The sequence below is a fragment of the Ovis canadensis genome, chromosome 5 (assembly GCF_042477335.2).
Source record: "Ovis canadensis isolate MfBH-ARS-UI-01 breed Bighorn chromosome 5, ARS-UI_OviCan_v2, whole genome shotgun sequence".
NCBI lineage: Eukaryota > Metazoa > Chordata > Mammalia > Artiodactyla > Bovidae > Ovis > Ovis canadensis.
Genome location: NC_091249.1, coordinates 66,308,765 through 66,331,034, shown reverse-complemented (window position 1 = coordinate 66,331,034; position 22,270 = coordinate 66,308,765). Strand labels below are relative to the sequence as shown.

Genomic DNA, 22,270 nt, shown 5'->3' with positions numbered 1-22,270 from the left:
ATTTTCAAATATTGCTAAAATATCGGTAAACATTAAAAATCAACTTTGTTCAATTTTAATAGCACAGATAACTGGCAAAACCAAACAATAAGATACAAGGAGGCTGGTAATCAAGCTAACATATACTGAATGCTTATAAGTTTTCAAGTGCTGGGCTCAGTGCTTTGGATGCATTATTATTTATGGCTTACAGAACTACATGAAGTAGCTGCTACTATGGGGGCCTCATTCTGGAGATGAGGAGTTAAAAAAAAAAAAAAAAAGACACACACTAGTGAGTGTCCAGCCAGAACTCCAACCTGAGTTTGACAGTCAGAGGAAAAAAAGGAAGGAAGGAAGGAAGGCAGGGAGAGAAAGAGGGAAAGGAAGAATAGAGAGAGAGAAAGTCTTTTCTTACAGCATCTGCCAATTTCTGTGGTGTAAATACTCTCCCTGGGGCCAATTTACAAGTTACTAATGGTTCAACAACCGGCTAGCAAAACTCATGAATTAATAAATTGGCTTTCACAAACTTGTAGGAGTCATCTCCTACATGCCACTGTCAAGTCCACCCCATGGCCATGTCCATAGTTTACTGCTAACTTTGGAAGATGAGATATCAGCTCATGGAACAGATCTGGCTTAGGAGGAACATGCAGAAGTGATAGCCCAGACCAGGGAGTCATGGCTCCATTCCTTCCTCAGTCCTGGTGCAGACCTGGTACACACCAAGAGTAGAATAGGAAAGAGGGGAGAAGAACACACTTGTCTCCCTCTCCTCACCAGAGGGTATGAAGTGGGTTCCTGCCAACCTGACACTCCCTGGCAGAAATAACAACACCTGGAACTTTTTTCCAGACCCTACCAACTTTCTCTAGGTGAGATAAAGAGGTTAGACTTGAGACCAAAGGGTCTGATCCCTTCCTTTAAGATCTTTAATTTCCTTAACATTTCCTTCAAAGTAGTAAGTATCTTCTACAAGATGAGAACCAGGTTTTGGCCTGCTTTTAACATAGAATAGGATATTCCAGACCTAATCTGAACCAAATTAAAATACATGTAGGCTCTTGGCTTAGCTACTCTGTTAACACCTTTAGGACACCACCTTCTAATTAGGTGGCCTGATAATATGTTTCCATGAGAGGCTCCCGAGAAGGGACTGGCCTGGTATTCAATCAACAGAAATGCACATAACACTGATTATGTCCAGCCATTTGCTAAGTTCTGTGTTTAGAAAGAAAAAGCAGTTTCTGTTCCAGGGCCTTGGAAACTAATGTAGGAGATGGTCAAGCAAACATAGTCAAATTATATTCATTCACTCTTTCAACAAATATTTATCAAATGCCCATTCAGTAACAGGCATTTTGCCAGGTACTAGGCTACTATGGTGAGCAAGACAGATTAGTGTGTACTATCATGGAGCTGACAGCTCAGTCACAAAGAGACAGTAATTAAATAATCATAAAGAATGAAGGTGTAATTAAAAACTGAAATAAGAGCTCTGAAGAAATGTTAAACGGTCCTGGGAGAACTAGAGGAACCTAATCCAGTTAATGGAAGTCAGGCAAGGCTTGAGGAAATGAGAATTGAACTAAGACTGGAAAAAAAAGTAGGAGTTAACCAGGTGAGTAAGGTAGAGGGGAGGAGGAGGAGAACAGTGCTCCACAGAGAGGGAATAGTGTAGGTAAAGGTCTTAAGGTGGGTGGGAATCCATGTTTTCAAGAAAGTAGAAGCTTAGAAAGAGAACATGAAGGGGCATCAGCAGGGGTAGAGGCATCAGCAGGGCTGGTCCTCACAGAACCCTGCTGTCCTTGTTCTGGCCTTACTCTTTATCCCAGAGCAACTGGAAAATAATGAATGGTTTAAGTAGGGAATATGTACAGCAATTACACCTAGTGCTATGACAGAATAAATGGAATGCTGCCATGGGAGCATTAGGGAATCAACTAATCTAAACTGGTGTCTGTGGAATGGAGGAAAAGTGGGGAGGTTAGGGCTGGGGACATGTCCAAACAGGCTTTCTGGAGGAGGAAATATCTGAGATGAATTTTTGAAAGATGAGTATGACTTAGTCAGGCCACAGTGGAAGGGTGGAAGAAGGAAGAGAGAGAGAGAGAACGTGGCTGGCTGATTGTGACAAGGTTAGGTGGGGACCAGATGAGGAAAGGCCATAGGTCATAGGTTTGGGTTTTATCCTGACGGCAGCAGAGAACCTGCAGACACAGTCTAAGGTCTTCAATAGGAGAGAAATGCTCCTTTTCATACGTTAGAATGGTCACTGGCAGCAAGGTAGAAAGTGGACTGGAAGAGAGCAGTGCTGGAAAAGAGAGGCCACTGCTGCCCGTCTCAGTAGCCCAGGTGAGAGAAGGTGTTACACTTGCTCTCAGGAGCACAGTGAAAATGCAAGAGGGAGGGTGATGCTAGCAGACATTGAAGAGGCACAGTTTAAAGGGCTTTGTCACACGTGGGATGGGTGGCAGTGATTTCTACTCTAACCAAAGAATAGTCTCAACAAAATTCTATTTGTGTTGAGTCTTACTTTATGACCTTGAACATGGTCAATTTTTGTAAATGCTCTGTGTGTCCATGAGAAAAATGGTATTCACTAATTGTTGGGTATAGGGTTCTCTTATATGGTTTCTTCAATTAAGCATGTTAACTTTGTATTTTTATCTTCCACATCTGTAGTATTTTTTCTCTATCTGCTCTATTACTTATGATAAAAATGTGCTAAAATCTCTCACCATCATTGTGGACTGGTCAACGACTTCTCTTCATGTATTTGTCCATTTTCATTTTTAAGGCTACATCATTAAGTATATGGCACTCCACTCCAGTACTCTTGCCTGGAAAATCCCATGGATGGAGGAGCCTGGTAGGCTGCAGTCCATGTGGTGGCTAAGAGTCAGACATGACTGAGCGACTTCACTTTCTCTTTTCACCTTCATGCATTGGAGAAGGAAATGGCAACCCACTCCAGTGTTCTTGCCTGGAGAATCCCAGGGACGGGGGAGCCTGGTGGGCTGCCATCTATGGGGTCACACAGAGTCGGACATGACTGAAGCGACTTAGCAGAAGCAGCATTAAGTATACACAGGCTTAGAAGTTTTACATCTCTCTGTTGAATTGACCCAGTTACCATTATGCAGTGATCCCTTTTATCCCTGATCATTCCTTTTGCCACAGACCTATTTTATATTATTAATATATTAATACTGCTATACTAACTTAAATTGTTGGTTAACTTTTGGTGTCTGGTTTTCATCCTTTTTCTTTTAACCTTTCTGTGTCCTCATGCTTTTACTGTGTCTCTTGTAATCAGTGTAGATGGATTTTTTAAAAAAATCCAACAACTAGCAAATTTAGCCCATTTACATTTATTGTGATTATAAACATATTTGAATTTATTTCTGCCAGTTAATTATAAGCAGTGTTTTTTAAAGTTTCTATTAGTTTTCTCTTTTTTTCTAGATTCTTTGGGATAAGTACAGTTTTATTCATTTCTTTTCCCTTATACCTGTCAGTTGCTTGTTGGAATGAATACATTCTATTTCTTTTAACATGTATATTTGACTTGTCAAAATCTAAGTTAAATGAGTATCTCTAAGGAAGAGTTCAGGCTTTTGAGTCACACCATTCAAAGAGATTAGAGAAAGGACATGGGGTACTTTTGAGGCCAAAGGTGAGATCTGTTTTACATATACTGAATTTGAGGACACATACCCAATTATCACCTTAACAGATGCCTATGTACTTACCTTCAATGGCTTAATACACTTTGCAAAACATCCTCCTTCATGGGTATTCTGCATTGCTGAAGCAGTGACAGAAATTAAAAACAAAATTAAAAAAGAATAAACATCAATGTTTGTCTTCCTTTGATTCTTAGAACCATGTCTTCCCTTCTGACCTAGCCCAGGGCCACACTGAACACAAATGTGTCCTAGAAACAGCAAGCCTCATGAACATTCCTTAAATAACTGTCAGTGAGCTGAAAACCGAGTCTGAAACAGTGACCTGGATTCTCTCTCACATGACCATGGCTTACCTGTGCCTCCCCCACATTTTCCACTCTGTTTAAGGCTTGAATGATGAGGGAAGAAGGGCTTGGCTAATTTCTGCCAAATATTAGAGGGGAGAAAAACTCTATTTCTATATCAGCTGAAAAAATTATTTTATAATATAAGTTTTAAAATTTTAATTGGAGGCTAATTACTTTACAATGTTGTATTGGTTTTGCAATATACTGACATGAATCCATCATGGGTGTACATGTGTTCCTCATCCTGAACCCCCCTCCCACATCCTTCCCCACACCATCCCTCTGGGTCATCCCAGTGCACCAGCCCCGAGCATCCTGTATCATGCATCGAACCTGGACTGGCGATTTGCTTCACATATGATAATACACGTTTCAATGCCATTCTGCCAAATGATCCCACCCTTGCCCTTTCCCAGAGTCTAAAAGACTGTTCTATACATCTGTGTCTCTTTCGCTGTCTCGCATATAGGGTTAGCATTACCATCTTTCTAAATTCCATATATATGTGTTAGTACACTATATTGGTGTTTTTCTTTCTGGCTTACTTCACTCGTATAATAGGCTCCAGTCTCATCCACCTCATTAGAACTGATTCACATGTATTCTTTTTAATGGCTGAGTAATACTCCATTGTGTATATGTACCACAGCTTTCTTTTCCATTTGTCTGCTGATGGACATCTAGGTTGCTTCCATGTCCTGGCTATTATAAACAGTGCTGTGATGAACACTGGTGTACATGTGTCTCTTTCAATTCTGGTTTCCTCAATGTGTATGCCCAGCAGTGGGATTGCTGGGTTGTATGGCAGTTCTAGTTCCAGTCGTTGGTTTTTTTTTTTTTTTTTTTTTTTTTAAGGAATCTCCACACTGTTCTCCATAGTGGCTGTACTAGTGTGCATTCCCACCAACAGTGTAAGAGGGTTCCCTTTTCTCCACACCCTCTCCAGCATTTACTGCTTGTAGACTTTTGGATAGTAGCCATTCTGACTGGCATGAAATGGTACCTCATTGTGGTTTTGATTTGCATTTCTCTGATAATATGTGATGTTGAGCATCTTTTCATGTGTTTGTTACAGCTGTATGTCTTCTTTGGAGAAAAGTCTGTTTAGTTCTTTGGCCCATTTTTTGATTGGGTCGTTTATTTTTCTGGAATTGAGCTGCAGGAGTTGCTTGTATGTTTTTGAGATTAATTCTTTGTCAGTTGCTTCATTTGCTATTATTTTCTCCCATTCTGAAGGCTGTCTTTTCACCTTGCTTATAGTTTCCTTTGTTGTGCAGAAGCTTTTAATTTTAATTAGGTCCCATTTGTTTATTTTTGCTTTTATTTCCAATATTCTGGAAGGTGGGTCATAGAGGATCCTGCTGTGATTTATGTCAGAGAGTGTTTGCCTATGTCTCCTCTACGAGTTTTATAGTTTCTGGTATTATGTGTAGATCTTTAATCTATTTTGAGTTTATTTTTGTGTATAGTGTTAGAAAGTGTTCTAGTTTCATTCTTTTACAAGTGGTTGACCAGTTCCCCCAGCACCACTTGTTAAAGAGATTGTCTTTTCTCCACTGCATGTTCTTGCCTCCTTTGACAAAGATAACGTGTCCATAGGTGTGTGGATTTATCTCTGGGCTATCTATTTTATTCCATTGATCTATATTTCTGTCTTTGTGCCAGTCCCATACTGTCTTGATGACTGTGGTTTTGTAGTAGAGCCTGAAGTCAGGCAGGTTGATTCCTCCAGTTCCATTCTTCTTTCTCAAGATTGCTTTGGCTATTTGAGGTTTTTTTGTATTTCCATGCAAATTGTGAAATTATTTGTTCTAGCTCTGTGAAAAATACCATTGGTAGTTTGAAAGGGATTGCATTGACTCTATAGATTGCTTTGGGTAGTATACTCATTTTCACTATATTGATTCTTCCAATACATGAACACAGTATATTTCTCCATCTATTAGTGTTCTCTTTGATTTCTTTAAACAGTGTTTTGTAGTTTTCTACATATAGGTATTTTGTTTCTTTAGGTAGATATATTCGTAAATATTTTATTCTTTTCGTTGCAATGGTAAATTGAATTGTTTCCTTAATTTCTCTATTTTCGCATTATTAGTGTATAGGAATGCAAGGGATTTCTGTGTGTTGATTTTACATCCTTCAACTTTACTATATTCATTGATTAGCTCTAGTAATTTTCTGGTGAATCTTTAGGGTTTTCTATGTAGAGAATCATGTCATCTGCAAACAGTGAGAGTTTTACTTCTTTTCCAACTTGGATTCCTTTTATTTCTTTTTCTACTCTGATTGCTGTGGCCAAAACTTCCAAAACTATGTTGACTAGTAGTGGTGAGAGTGAGCACCCTTGTCTTGTTCCTGACTTTAGGGGAAATGCTTTCAATTTTTCACCATTGAGGATAATGTTTGCTGCGGGTTTGTCATAGATAGCTTTTATTATGTTGAGGTATACTCCTTCTATTCCTGCTTTCTGGAGGGTTTTTATCATAAATGGATGTTGAATTTTGTCAAAGGCCTTCTCTGCATCTATTGAGATAATCATATGGCTTTTATTTTTCAATTTGTTAATGTGGTGTATTACATTGATTGATTTGTGGATATTGAAGAATCCTTGCATCCCTGGGATAAAGCCCACTTGGTCATGGTGTATGACCTTTTTAATGTGCTGTTGGATTCTGATTGTTAGAATTTTGTTAAGGATTTTTGCATCTATGTTCATCAGTGATATTGGCCTGCAGTTTTCTTTTTTTGTGGTATCTTTGTCAGGTTTTGGTATTAGGGTGATGGTGGCCTCATAGAATGAGTTTGGAAGTTTATGTTCCTCTGCAATTTTCTAGAAGAGTTTGAATAGGATAGGTGTTAGCTCTTCTCTAAATTTTTGGTAGAATTCAGCTTTGAAGCCTTCTGGACCTGGGCTTTAGTTTGCTGGAATATTTCTGATTACAGTTTCAATTTCCATGCTTGTGATAAATCTGTTAAGATTTTCTATTTCTTCCTGGTTCAGGTTTGGAAAGTTGTACTTTCTAAGGATTTGTCCATTTCTTCAACGTTGTCCATTTTATTGGCATATAATTGCTGATAGTAGTCTCTTATGATCCTCTGTATTTCTGTGTTGTCTGTTGTGATCTCTCCATTTTCATTTCTAACTTTATTGATTTTATTTTTCTCCCCTTGCTTCTTGATGAGTCTGGCTAACGGTTTGTCAATTTTAGTTATCTTCTCAAAGAACCAGCTTCTGGCTTTGTTGATGTTTGCTAAGGTCTCTTTTCTTTTGCATGTATTTCTGCCCTAATTTTTAAGATTTCTTTCCTTCTATTAACTCTGGGGTTCTCCATTTCTTCCTTTTCTAGTTGTGTTAGGTGTAGAGTTAGGTTATTTATTTGACTTTTTTCTTGTCTCTTGAGGTATGCCTGTATTGCTATGAACCTTCCCCTTAGCACTGTTTTTACAGTGTCCCATGGGTTTTGAGTTTTTGTGTTTTCATTTTCATTCGTTTCTATACATATTTCTTTATTTCTTTTTTTATTTCTGTGATTTGTTGGTTATTCAGCAGCGTGTTGTTCAGCCTCCATATGTTGAAATTTTTAATAGTTTTTCTCCTGTAATTGACATCTAATCTTACTGCATTGTAGTCAGAAAAGATGCTTGGAATGATTTCAATTTTTTTGAATTTACCAAGGCTAGATTTATGGCCCAGGATGTAATCAATCTTGGAGAAGGTTCCGTGTGCACTTGAGAAAAAGGTGAAATTCATTGTGTTGGGGTGAAATGTCCTATAGATATCAAAAAGGTCTAACTGGTCTATTGTATCATTTAAAGTTTGTGTTTCCTTGTTAATTTTCTGTTTAGTTGATCTATCCATAGGTATCAGTTCAGTTCAGTTCAGTCACACAGTCGTGTCTGACTTTTTGAGACCCCATGAATCACAGCATGCCAGGCCTCCCTGTCCATCAGCAACTCCCAGAGTTCACTCAGACTCACGACCATCAAGTCACTGATGCCATCTAGCCATCTCATCCTCTGTCGTCCCCTTCTCCTCCTGCCCCCAATCCCCCCCAGCATCAGAGTCTTTTCCAATGAGTCAACTCTTCGCATGAGGTGGCCAAAGTACTGGAGTTTCAGCTTTAGCATCATTCCTTCCAAAGAAATCCCAGGGCTGATCTCCTTCAGAAGGGACTGGTTGGATCTCCTTGCAGTCCAAGGGACTCTCAAGAGTCTTCTCCAACACCACAGTTCAAAAGCATCAATTCTTCGGCGCTCAGCTTTCTTCACAGTCCAACTCTCACATCCATACATGACCACAGGAAAAACCATAGCCTTGACTAGACGGACCTTAGTCGGCAAAGTAATGTCTCTGCTTTTTAATATACTATCTAGGTTGGTCATAACTTTTCTTCCAAGGAGTAAGCGTCTTTTAATTTCATGGCTGCAGTCATCATCTGCAGTGATTTTGGAGCCCCCCAAAATAAAGTCTGACACTGTTTCCACTGTTTCCCCATCTATTTCCCATGAAGTGATGGGACCGGATGCCATGATCTTCGTTTTCTGAATGTTGAGCTTTAAGCCAACTTTTTCACTCTCCTCTTTCACTTTCATCAAGAGGCTTTTTAGTTCCTCTTCACTTTCTGCCATAAGGGTGATATCATCTGCATATCTGAGGTTATTGAGATTTCTCCCAGCAATCTTGATTCCAGCTTGTGTTTCTTCCAGTCCAGCGTTTTTCATGATGTACTCTGCATAGAAGTTAAATAAGCCGGGTGACAATACACAGCCTTGATGTACTCCTTTTCCTATTTGGAACCAGTCTGTTTTTCCATGTCCAGTTCTAACTGTTGCTTCCTGACCTGCATACAGATTTCTCAAGAGGCAGGTCAGATGGTCTGGTATTCCCATCTCTTTCAGAATTTTCCACAGTTTATTGTGATCCACACAGTCAAAGGCTTTGGCATAGTCAATAAAGCAAAAGTAGATGTTTTTCTGGAACTCTCTTGCTTTTTCCATGATCCAGAGGATGTCAGCAATTTGATCTCTGGTTCCTTTGCTTTTTCTAAATCCAGCTTGAACATCAGGAAGTTCACGGTTCACATATTGCTGAAGCCTGGCTTGGAGAATTTTGAGCATTACTTTACTAGCATGTGACATGCGTGCAATTGTGCAGTAGTTTAATCATTCTTTGGCATTGCCTTTCTTTGGACTGGAATGAAAACTGACCTTTTCCAGTCCTGTGGTCACTGCTGAGTTTTCCAAATTTGTTGGCATATTGAGTACAGCACTTTCACAGCATCATCTTTCAGGATTTGAAATAGCTCAAATGGAATTCCATCACCTCCACTAGCTTTGTTCATAGTGATGCTTTCTAAGGCCCACCTGACTCCACATTCCAGGATGTCTGGCTCTAGATGAGTGATCACACCATTGCGATTATCCGGGTCATGAAGATTTTTGTACAATTCTTCTGTATATGAGTGGGGTATTAAAGTCTCCCACTATTATTGTGTTGTTAATTTCCCCTTTCATACTTGTTAGCATTTGTCTTACATATTGCACTGCTCCTATGTTGGGTGCATATATATTTATAATTGTTATATCTTCTTCTTGGATTGATCCTTTGATCGTTATGTATGTCCTTTGTCTCTTTTCAAAGCCCTTGTTTTAAAGTCTATTTTATCTGATATGAGTATTGCTGCTCCAGCTTTCCTTTGGTCTCCATTTGCATGGAATATCTTTTTTCAGCCCTTCACTTTCAGTCTGTATGTGTCCCTTGTTTCAAGGTGGGTCTCTTGTAGACAACATATATAGGGGTCTTGTTTTTGTATCCATTCAGCCAGTCTTTGTCTTTTGGTTGGGGCATTCAACCCATTTATGTTTACGATAATTATTGATAAGTATGATCCTGTTGCCATTTACTTTATTGTTTTGGGTTCAAGTTTATACACCCTTTCTGTGTTTCCTGTCTAGAGAAGATCCTTTAGCATTTGTTGGAGAGTTGGTTTGGTGGTGCTAAATTCTCTCAGCTTTTGCTTGTCTGTAATGCTTTTGATTTCTCCTTCATATTTGAATGAGATCCTTGCCTGGTACAGGAATCTGGGCTGTAGGTTATTTTCTTTCATCACTTTAAGTATGTCCTGTCATTCCCTCCTGGCCTGAAGAGTTTCTATTGAAAGATCAGCTATTATCCTTATGGGAATCCCTTTGTGTGTTATTTGTTGTTTTTCCCTTGCTGCTTTTAATATTTCTTCTTTGTGTTTGAACTTTGTTAATTTGATAAATATGTGTCTTGGGGTGTTTCGCCTTGGGTTTATCCTGTTTGGGACTCTCTGGGTTTCTTGGACTTGGGTGATTATTTCCTTCCCCATTTTAGGGAAGTTTTCAACTATTATCTCCTCAAGTATTTTCTCATGGTCTTTCTTTTTGTCTTCTTCTTCTGGGACTCCTATGACTCAAATGTTGGGGCATTTAACATTGTCCCAGAGGTCTCTGAGATTGTCCTCATTTCTTTTTATTTGTTTTTCTTTTTTCCTCTCAGTTTCATTTATTTCTACCATTCTATCTTCTACCTCACTTATCCTAACTTCTGCCTCCATTATTCTACTGTTGGCTCCCTCCAGAGTTTTTTTGATCTCATTTATTGCATTATTCATTATATATTGACTCTTTTTTATTTCTTCTAGGTCCTTGTTAAACCTTTCTTGCATCTTCTCAATCCTTGTCTCCAGGCTATTTATCTGTAACTCCATTTTGTTTTCAAGATTTTGGATCATTTTCACTATCATTATTCAGAATTCTTTATCAGTTAGATTCCCTAATTCTTCCTCTCTTGTTTGGTTTAGTGGGCATTTGCCGACTAAGGTCCGTCTAGTCAAGGCTATGGTTTTTCCAGTAGTCATGTATGGATGTGAGAGTTGGACTGTGAAGAAGGCTGAGCACTGGAGAATTGATGCTTTTGAACTGTGGTGTTGGAGAAGACAGTTGAGAGTCCCTTGGACTGCAAGGAGATCCAACCAGTCCCTTCTGAAGGAGTTCAGCCCTGGGATTTCTTTGGAAGGAATGATGCTAAAGCTGAAACTCCAGTACTTTGGCCACCTCACGCAAAGAGTTGACTCATTGGAAAAGACTCTGATGTTGGAAGGGATTGGGGGCAGGAGGAGAAGGGGACGACAGAGGATGAGATGGCTGGATGGCATCACTGACTTGGTGGACTTGAGTCTGAGTGAACTCTGGGAGTTGGTGATGGACAGGGAGGCCTGGCGTGCTGCAATTCATGGGGTCTCAAAGAGTCGGACACGACTGAGCGACTGAACTGAACTGAACTGATCCTGTTCCTTTACCTGCTGGGTATTTCTCTGCCTCTTCATCTTGTTTATATTGCTGTGTTTGGGGTGGCCTTTCCATATTCTGGCAGTTTGTGGAGTTCTTTATTGTGGAGTTTCCTCAGTGTGGGTGGGGTTGGACAGGTGGCTTGTCAAGATTTCCTGGTTAGGGAAGCTTGTGTCGGTGTTCTGGTGGGTGGAGCTGGATTTCTTCTCTCTGGAGTGCAATGAAGTGTCCAGTAATGAGTTATGAGATGTCAATGGGTTTGGAGTGACTTTGGGCAGCCTGTGTATTGAAGCTTAGGGCCATGTTCCTGTGTTGCTGGAGAATTTGTGTGGTATGTCTTGCTCTGGAACTTGTTGGCCCTTGGTGGTGCTTGGTTTCAGTGTAGGTATGGAGGCATTTGATGAGCTCCCATTGCTTAATGTTCCCTGGAGTCAGGAGTTCTCTGGTGTTCTCAGGATTTGGACTTCGGCCTCCTGCCTCTGGTTTTCAGTCTTATTCTTACAGAAGCCTCAAGACTTCTCCATCTATACAGCACCAATGATAAAACATTTTGGCTAAAGATGAAAAGTTTCTCCACAGTGAGGGACACCCAGAGAGGTTCACAGAGTTACATGGAGAAGAGAAGAGGGAGGAGGAAGACAGAGGTGACCAGGAGGAGAAGAGGGGGAATCAAAAGAGGAGAGAGCAAGCTGCCAGTAATCACTTCCGTATGTGCACTCCACAAACTGGACTGCTCAGAGATGTTCATGTAGTTATACAGAGAAGAGAAGAGGGAGGAAGGAGACAGAGGTGGCCAGGAGGATAAAGGGGGGAATCAAAAGGAGAAAGACAGATCCAGCCAGTAATCAATTCCCTAAGTGTTCTCCACAGTCTGGAACACACAGAGATTCACAGAGTTGGGTAGAGAAGAGAAGGGGGAGGGGGCAGATAGAGGTGACCTGGTGGATGAAAAGGAGAGTCCAAAGGGGGAGAGAGCAGTCAAGCCAGTAATCTTGCTTCCAAGTAAAAAGGGGTACTGAAGATTGGGCTCTTAAAGGTACAAAGTAACAAGTACCAAAAAGCAAAGATTAAAAATCTAGAGTAGAGGTTGGAGTCTCAAAAATACAATATTAAAGAAAAAAGAACAAAGTCACAAAAATTATAAAATATATAAATATACACATATATATGAAGTTTGCTTTAAAAATAGGGTCTTTTTTTGCAAAGTAATAGTAGATTATAAAAATAAAAATTAAAGGAGTAATAGAGGACTTAAAATTTTTTTAAATTTTTTATTTTTTTAAAGAATGATAATAGTAAAAATAGATCTAGGACTTTCTCTGGTGTTGTTATGGTCACTGTGGGGTCAGTTCATTTTCAGATAGTTCCTTGATCTGGCTTATACTTCTAAAGATCTATAGGCCCCTTCCTATGTAGTCAGTGCTAACTACAGGGTTTTAATCTATTGCACCTGTCACTTCCAAGGCGGTTCCCTCTGCTTTAGCTTCTTCTGTTTGCTGGTCTCTTCAGTGTCTAGTTTCTGCCCTGACACAAGGGAGTGGTGGTGGACACTTTTTGACGCTCACTTGTTCAGTCGTGCTGTGGGGAGGAAGGAACACTGCAAACAAACATCACTGCGTGTGTGGGGAGTGCTCGCAGTGTTTCAGGCCCACTGGGTTTGGCCCCGCTCACGACATGTGTGCTTTCCCTGTCTACACTGCTCAGGCTCTAGGTTGCTCTGCCAGGAACGGTCTAAGGCCAGCCCTGGGTTGTATGCACTTCCCAGGTCTAAGCCGCTCAGGTTCAGATACTCAGGTACTCCTCAAAGGCACAGATTCGGTTGGGCCTGCGTTTTGTGCCCTTTCCAGGTCCGAGCAGCTCAGGTGATCAAGTGTTTGGCAAGCGCGGTTGCTGAGACTTATTGCCTCCTCCGTCCCTGCTGCTCGATTTTCTGGGTGTACAACCAGTGCACCTTCTCAGGCAGATGTCGACCATCCAGAATCTCAAGAAGTCTTGGTTAGCAATGAAGCCTGCTTGCAGTTTGGTAGATGATGCCTCTCTGGGGCCATGATAGCCCCCTTCTGGCTCTGGCTGCCCTCGACTTCCTGTCTCCAGAGGGGGAATGGGCTGGTCCGAGGCCGGCTAGCTCTAGTCAGTCCTTTGTTCTGTGAGCGGGCCTGGCGGTGTCTTAAGTTAGGGCTTGTTGCGGGGTAGCTATCCCACAGTCTGGTTTGCTATCTCAAGTTAGTTCCCTCAGATTGCCCTTAGGGCATTCAGGCCTGGTCCTTACTCTAAGCAATGCAGCCAGCACCTCCCTGCCCAGCCCCCCACTTGTTAGTGGTGGATGCAGGCGTCTGCACTGCTTCTCCGCTGGGAGTTACATTGGACACATAATCTGTGGGGTTTAATTATTTATTTATTTTTCCTCCCGGTTATGTTGGCTCGCCACAGACTCGCCAGTGAGAGTGCTTCCTGATGTTTGGAAACTTCTCTCTTTTTTAAGACTCCCTTCCTGGGACATATCTCCATCCCTACCTCTTTTGTCTCTCTTTTTATCTTTTATATTTTTTCCTACCTCCTTTTGAAGACAATGGACTGCTTTTCTGGATGCCTGAGGTCCTCTGCCAGCATTCAGAAATAGTTTTGTGGAATTTACTCAGCGTTCAAACGTTCTTTTGATGAATTTGTGGGCGAGAAAGTGGTTTCCCTGTCCTACTCCTCCGCCATCTTAGGGCCACCTCTGAAAAAATTATTTTAAATTAAGCATTCAGTTGCAACTGACCTAGAACACATTAGGCTTCGACCAGTTCAACATAACCACCTAGCCCTCTCTCGTAGAGGTCAGGTCACACTTGTAAACTTTCTAAGTAGTGTTATGAATACTATGCTCATTTAACCCTTCAGACAGTTGAAGGGTTAAATCTGATGTAGGCAGCAGGGTGGGTATTGTTAGAGGAAACATCTTGGAAGAAGTTAATGACTCGCCCAGGCTCCCAGAGACAATTTGAGCATAGCTAGAGCTGTACAGTGTTCCTTACTCTCTCACACTGAAAAGTGACTGTTGTATTCCTGGGTAAGAGCATATACTTAACATCCTATTCATACGTCAGAGCTCAGATTCTCTTCCAGAGACTACAGCTCACAAAATATGTCAGACTTAATATGAATGTTCCAATAGGCTTGGTGTTCTCCTCACTTTGGTTGTCACTGTTAAGTCGAGAAAATCTCCCCAGGGCCCCAAATCCCAGAGAGCTGGGCCAAGCACATGACAAAAGACCATTGGGCTTGGTCTTTTCCATCTCCCAACATACACAGAGATAACTCCCTTCCCTGACAGCCAACAAAAAGATTATAGTAAGCAGGAGCAGGGCTTATAAATTTCCATTATGCTCTATGCCTGATTTCACATAGTTAATGGATTCATTTATTAGAGCAATTTGTGAAAATCCCCAAGGGTCTGGGAAGGCTGCTGCCTAATGGTTTTATCGCGTCATATACTTTCTTCATGCCTGTCCCTTTAACACTTACTGGATTGGCAAGGAACTTTGGACCAACCACTACTAAAAATACAAGTAAACTCTAAACAAAGCAAAAAGAGGAGGGGCATTTCATGCCTCTGGAGTTTCCTTCACCAAAAAAAAAATTTCATTTTTGTATGTTTTACAGCTGATTCATATATGCCACTGTCACAGCCTACCAAATTCACATTGAACTCAAGGCTTATTTTCAGGGATCAGCAAATCACCTTCAGATTTCAGGTATGGATTTGAACTGAAGGGTGATGGGAGCAATCTTAAGTCAATGCAGCCACACTGTCACTGCACCTCTTACTGGGTGGAGCAGGCACAGAGCAGAGGTGGGGGGTTGTACAACCCCAGGCTGCAATGCAAACCAGAGGGAAGGGGTGCCTGGCCTCTGGCAGAGGCCCTATCTGGGTAGAGTTGCAGTGATAAAGCCCAGGCTTCATGGCTTAACACATACATGAATGTTAGAGCATAAGTAGAAATCTTGGCCAGAACTGAGGTCTCCAACCTTGGCCAGACTTTTGAGGGTCCCTTGACTTCAAGGAGATCCAACCAGTCCATTCTGAAGGAGATCAACCCTGGGATTTCTTTGGAAGGAATGATGCTAAAGCTGAAGCTCCAGTACCTTGGCCACCTCATGCGAAGAGTTGACTCATTGGAAAAAACTCTGATGCTGGGAGAGATTGAAGGCAGGAGGAGAAGGGGACAACCCAGGATGAGATGGCTGGATGGCATCACGGACTCGATGGATGTGAGTCTGAGTGAACTCCGGGAGATGGTGATGGACAGGGAGGCCTGGCGTGCTGTGATTCATGGGGTCGCAAAGAGTCGGATACGACTGAGCGACTGAACTGAACTGAACTGTCCCCTTCATCCCAATGGGATGGAAGCAACAATGTAAATGAGTAGAGCCAAATTCACATGCAACACTTAGAAACCAACTTAATGGAGACTCCTAATGGGTGCCAGATCTAGAACAGAGGCCATCCTCACCACAGCAACTGCTACCTGACCAGGGCTCATGGGGACCTCCCTTTGAGAAAATCCAGGGACAGCAAGAAACAAAATTCTACCTAAGATGGAGAATACAAATGACTATTTGTATAGTGAAATGGCCACCACTAGTATATAGTTATTGTCTCCTGTACTAGGAGTACTGTAATTAAGTACTAGGTGCTTGAAAAGAAGACTGATAGAACAAAAAGTATGGATTATCACTTAGCTGTAATTTAAGGAACAAGGATCTGGTCAGTGTTCTATGCTGATGACAGGTGATGGGTGAAAATGCCCATGTTTGGAAACACTGAATTGCTTTACATCAGAGGGGATTCCAGAATTGTGTGTAATGGGGAAGAGGAGGGAGAGGGACATTGAGAGGTTGGGAGGAAACAGGGCTGAGTACAGAGACAGAGGTAGGCACAGAGACTCAGAGCCTTGTGGATAAAGAGAGTTTTGGAAAAGAGAGTGAGGTTTTGTGAAGGGAATGCATGAACTCTGCCATCTGCCCTGTGGAACTGATGTATATGAAATTAATTTTCCATCTGTTATTATACTATGTGAAAAGGATTAGACAGAGTTTTGCCTTATGTGAAGGAGATATTTGGAGGTGATCTGACTTTAAAGATAGTTTACATGGTGTATGCAAAACTCTGAGGATCCTTGGAGGGACTTCAAACCATAGCCCATGTGGCTGCAGATTGGAAGAGATGTACCAGACACATTAAAATGCCTGGAGCAGAGGAACATGTGGAGGTTTCTAACATGAACTCTAATTCCAAAGTCACCAGGACAAATCATCCAAATTGCTGTCTTGATTTCTGTTGGAATTACCTTCTATGCGAGCAGCTCCCTGAAGCCACTCCAGGGACGGCTGGACGGCTGGAAGGGGAATGTGAGGGATGTAGGAGACTGGCTGGCCTTCTGTTAAGTTCACAAGGCTCCTAACACATGGTGACATGGGTTCTCCAGGGAATGACAACATGTATGGGGGCAAAAGTGGAAGCTGTTGGTGACAGCCAATACCTGGGTTACAGATGAGTAACACTGAATGATTAGGTCATGGGGGCAGATGTACGTGCCACGCTATGAGTAAAACCCCCACTTCTGCTAATAACACTGTGCTATCACTGAAGTCACTTAATACTGTCATGGTAATGAAGGGCAAGTTGGGGCTTTCTTTCAACAGACCCCTTTAGAGGCTCATTTACTAGCTGTTGAGACAGGCCATGAGCAGCTATAAGCTTTGGTTTCACTTTATAAAAAAATTGAGGATAATATCAGTGTCTGCCTCAATGACATAAGTTAACTTCTAGCCCATAATATGTTAACAATGATGCTGATGATCACTAGTATTATAAGGCTGCTTGGTAATCAGTGTGTACAATTGGCATCTACTCACTCTTATAAGATGAAATTCCCACGGTGGTTTTCTGGTCTCTTCTTCACCTCTTTCTCGTGCAGTCCTTGTAGTAAGCACTGATCCAGTCTTCTAAATGGTGGAGCAAGGAGATATTTTAAAATACTAAAGTTTATCAGCTTTGCTTTTCAGTTCGTAGAGGGCCACTGACGTGTTTGTACACTGATAATACAAACTTGTGTAGAGTGGGTCCACTAATCCATTTGTACACTGATAATCTAAATTTGAGTATAGTGGGTTCACTAATGCATTTCTACATATATGCATTTCCGATAATATAATTTGTGTACAGTGGGTATACATAGCATTAGAGGGTCATAGAAGGTCATACAATGGTTTCTGTGTCATAAGACTTCTCATTAGGAAGTAACTAGGGTGAAGGTAGTTTTTGTACCAGGGATAGACTACTGTCTTCCCTGTGTGATCTGAGGATGTACAGGAAGCTGTGGATGCAGGCGACAGCCAGCAGAACCTTCAAAATACTCCACCCCATAAAATTTCCTTTGGCACAGTGATGGCCCTTTAAAAACCCCACCTAACACCTCCACGTGCCTACTTCTCCACTTCTGGTTCCGTTCCCACCAGCAAACCCATAATTTTCCTTTATACATTAACTGTTGGCTAGTTCGGAAACACTCCACCCCACCCCAGCCCACCCCACCCCTTCCCCCATGGGTCTCGCGTGCCCAGGCTCCCTGGGCTATCTCTGTACACAGGCTTCAGCACCTGGGCAAAACAGTGGGAGGGTGGAGGGCACAACCTTGGTGCCGGCCTCTTGGCTTTTGTGGGTTTCAGCCAGACCCTGAGTGTTATTTTAGTGCAACTTTGGTGTTTAATTTGAGGATGTGTGTGGATCAGAAGGAGGGACCAAAACACTATTTTTTTTTCCATCCACCAAAATGATCAAATTTGATATTCCAAAAAACGCACAGCCTGGTCCAGAGCTGTGTCCAATTGGGAAGTGGGAAATGACTGAAAATCCCTCCCCTGCCAGGGACCATCATTCCTTAACCACTGGCCACTGCGCAGGCTTGTTTACTGTGGGCAGCACCTGGGCAGTCTGTGGTTTCCGCCCACCCAGAAGCCGGTGCCCTGAGGCTCTCCTTGCCTTCTTGAAAGTGCACACAGCACCTTCACTGGAAGAACATCCTACAGGGTTGTTTAATTTCTTACAGCCTTGAAACAGCCACAACCAGCAGCTGCTGAGCCATGGCTGAAGGAGAAACCACAACCTTCAGGGCCCTGACTGAGAAGTTTAACCTGCCTCTAGGCAATTACAAGAAGCCCAAGCTCCTCTATTGCAGCAACGGGGGCTACTTCCTGAGAATCCTCCCAGATGGCAGAGTGGATGGGACGAAGGACAGGAGCGACCAGCACAGTAAGCATCCATCTCACATTTCTGGTATCTTCCTTAGTCAGGGATGGGAGAAAGGAGAATAGCTAAGGGCTGTAACCCATTCTCCAAGATTCTTTTCAGACATGACACACAGACACAGGGGTGACAAGGTACAGAGGGTCTGGGTGTGGAGAACGGGGAGTTGTGAGGGCAACAGCCTGCCTAAAGGAGTCTGATTTCAAGAGTTTAAGAGGACTCTCTGTCGACCTAACATACTTGCTGTGAGATCAGACTGGCTGCCAATGTTCAACTGTTCCAGATTCCTGTAAGCAGCGAGAAGCCTGGTCCCCAAGGCTAGTCAGGGCCCGTCTCACTCCATGATGGGAAGGGCCACACGGAGCAGGGGCAATAAACTCCCAACAGACAAGGGCTCAATTTCAAGTTAACCGATTCTCCAGGTTATGTTTCCATTGGGCTTGATTTGTGAGATCCTAGTTCACAATCGTAGTCTTACACATCATTAATTATGCTGCTCTCGCTCTACATATCATGCAGACGTGGCTGCGGTAACGGGGAGGGGTAAAGTCATTCACCAGACCTTATAGAAACAGGAGAGTAGGAGCGATTTGAGCCAAAGGCTGAGTATCTCCTCCGGGCTTTCCTGCCATCCCTGCTCTCAGATGGTGTTGATAAATGGCGGCATAACTTTGGAGAAAAGACTCTCCTTGACTAAGAAAAAAATCCCTCCCTTCTGCTTTGGTATTCCTGGCAGTGGTGTGTATGTTTGATACGAGGTGTCTGGGTTCTACTGTGATGTCACTGGGGATTCCCTGAGCCCCACCAAATCATTAGATGTTGGAGCAGAGCCAAAAGTTAGATCTGGTCCCTGCTCAGAGGGTCTGAGGGGTCAAACGTGTCATGAACCAAGGGAAGGAAAGTATGGATGAAATCAGAAGATACAGAATAGAACAGGTAGAATTTAAGGTTGTGCAGGATGGCTTTGAAATGAGATACAGAACACTGGCTTTGATGTGATGGTAGTCTTTATTATTGATTTGATTTACACCAAAGGTTAGGGCTTCCCAGGTGGTACTTGTGGTAAAGAACTCACCTGCCAATGCAGGAGACTCAAGAGATATGGGTTTGATCCCTGGGTTGGAAAGAGCCCCTGGAGGAGGGCATGGCAACCCCTCTAGTATTCTTCCCTGGAAAATCCCATGGACAGAGGAGCCTGGCAGGCTATGGTCCATAGGGTCGCAAAGAGCTGGACACAACTGCAGCAACTTAGCATGCATGTACATACACCAAAGGTTGCAGGCACTAGGCACAAATGGTCACCCCAGTGGTGCCCACTCTCCATCCACAGAAGCACAGATGATGGGGGCGGGAGCTAGCATTAATCAACCAGGTGGCACTGTCCCTTCCCTCTCACCCACCAAGCAGACGCTTGCAATGAGAAGCAGGAAGTTTGGGGCTGACCGCTGCAGGGTCAGCTTAGTTTTAATGGCTTGTCTTCAGATGGACTTCCGAATGCCTATACTTGATGAAAAATATGTGCCAGAGTATAGCAATAAAAAGACTTCTGAGTATGTCAAACATACACACAGGCAATGTTCACTGCAAATAAATGGACTCAGACTTCAATCTGTCGTGTTGTATCAGGCAAGCTACACAATTTGTGTGATCTGCCTCACACAACATAAAGGGAACAAGCTGTAATTTCTGGAAGGTTTTAAACATTTCTAGTAAGTCTTATCAATTTTTTGAACCAATGAGAATGTTCTCTGGTCTTCTGCATCCCAGAGGAAAAGACAACCTTGGTGATGTATTCTATGGGGTTAAGCTGGCTCTTCTGGGAAACCTTAAATTCTGGGGTCACAGGAGGCTACAATTACAATTCCAAGTACTAGAATTTCTGTACACAGGGCATGTGACTTCACTGTTAACATTATAGTCTGCACTCTGGGTACAGAATGTGGGACAACTTCTGCAGAGTGCTGCAAATTCAGCTGCCTGACCTGAGATGTCAGAAGCCCTGAAGGGCAGCATACAGTGGCACAGGAGTCTGTATGAGGAGGTCGACACAAGAGTGATGGTGGATTAATTACTTCCCAAGTGAACTCAGGCTAGTTATGTAACTGTTCTGGCCTTACTTTTCTCAACTGTAAAATAAGAGCAATATTACTTGCCTCCCAAGTTTCTTGGGCGGGTTACATGAGACAATGTAGCGAAAATTCTTGGCACGGCCTCTTGACCGACAGTAACAGCTCCCCATATGTTGGTTCATGTTGCTACTGTCATCACCACTATCACCGTCACTACCACCACCAAGATTTCCACGCACTCAACACAGCACATGGAACACAGGATAGCCCTTAACGACCCTCCCTAGGCTCTTCTCTTCAGCAACACTGCCCTCCAGGAAGCCAAGGGTTTGGATTCGGGTTTTGATTCAAGGCCTCTCTGGCAACATTCAGAGTTGTTGTGTTGGCCTATTTACTTAGTCTAGAACTAAGAACAAAGGCCAAGGAGGACAGAAATCAAAGCAGGGTAAGTAAGCCAAAATCCATCCCCCACTACCTGTCAGTGCCAGGAGAACCAGGTAATCCATGTACCCCTTGCAGAGACAGGAGGCCTAGATTTAGAGTCAGAAACCTTGAGGTCATATTCCTATGCTGCTGCTTTCTAACTGGATCAGCACCAGACAATTATCATTCTCTCCATTTGGCATAAAGTGCTCTGCAAAAGCAGCTTCAAGTCTCCCAGCCCCCAGACCCTTCCCATCATCTTCTCCTCTACAAAAATGTGAAATTCTCCAGTGTTTCCGGCTTTCTCAACTAGCAGGGAAATACTGAGGCTCAGTTTCCTCACCTGTGCAATGGGAAAAGCAACACTGCCTTGTGTGTCTGACAAAGCTGAAAACTCATGAGATCCTGCAGCCGAAAGGACTGACTCCCTGCCATGGATGCACCCACTAAATGTGGCTCTGTCGCCCTCTTCTGCCCAGTGGTGGTACTGCCACAATCTTTCTGAATTTCAAGGTTCTTCAGAAACCTGGGCAGGCGTGGAGTGGATGATCCCTGGGTGGTTAGCACAACAGTTTGTATTCCTTGATCGTTAGTTGGAGTATGACTAGAGACCATGAAGATAAGTGGATAACCACACTCTAAAACTTCCTCAGGGAGAGCATTTCTAAAAGCCAATCAAATATTTAAATAAATCTACATACACCATGCAAAATGGAACTATACGCCTTCCAGTACTACAAGGCAAAAAAAAAGAAAAGAAAACCTCAACTCCTTTCACAGCTTTTCTTTGTCCCCAACCAGTTGATCTACCCTGGACAAGACTGAGAAATCTGCAAAATGTATTCCCTTCCTACCCCCAGGAGAATAAGTTTCCCAGAACCTAACCCAAGGTCTTTCTTGGAGTGGAATAAACCCAGGACGGATGGATGTGCATGGACCACTGTCCTGTAGACCTGAGTCAGAGGTCTCCACAGGTGGGAATTTCTGGCCTGCAGAGGAGATGTTTTTGGTTCATCCCTTTACAATGGCTCAAATCACAGCTGCAGGCAGGTAGCAACACAGACTATGGACATCTGTTACTTGGCCACACTAGGAAGGCCAGGCAGGACCAGACAGAAGACTGGCAGGCTGTGAGAAGGGGCGCTGGGC

The 22,270-nt window shown here is 42.7% G+C and overlaps 1 protein-coding gene across 4 annotated transcripts in view; it reads left to right on the top strand.

The window, feature by feature from the left end:
* FGF1 (fibroblast growth factor 1) overlaps positions 1-22,270 on the top strand; it is a 113,248-nt gene that overhangs the window by 71,474 nt on the left and 19,504 nt on the right. For 3 of the 4 annotated variants that reach the window (XM_069592295.1, XM_069592294.1, XM_069592298.1), the window contains one exon: positions 18,433-18,635. In XM_069592295.1, coding sequence (XP_069448396.1) covers positions 18,467-18,635 — 169 coding nt within the window. In that variant the 5' untranslated portion in view covers positions 18,433-18,466. Of the gene's footprint in view, positions 1-14,983; positions 15,076-18,432; positions 18,636-22,270 lie in introns of all 4 variants that reach the window. The other variant, XM_069592297.1, reaches the window with a different exon arrangement.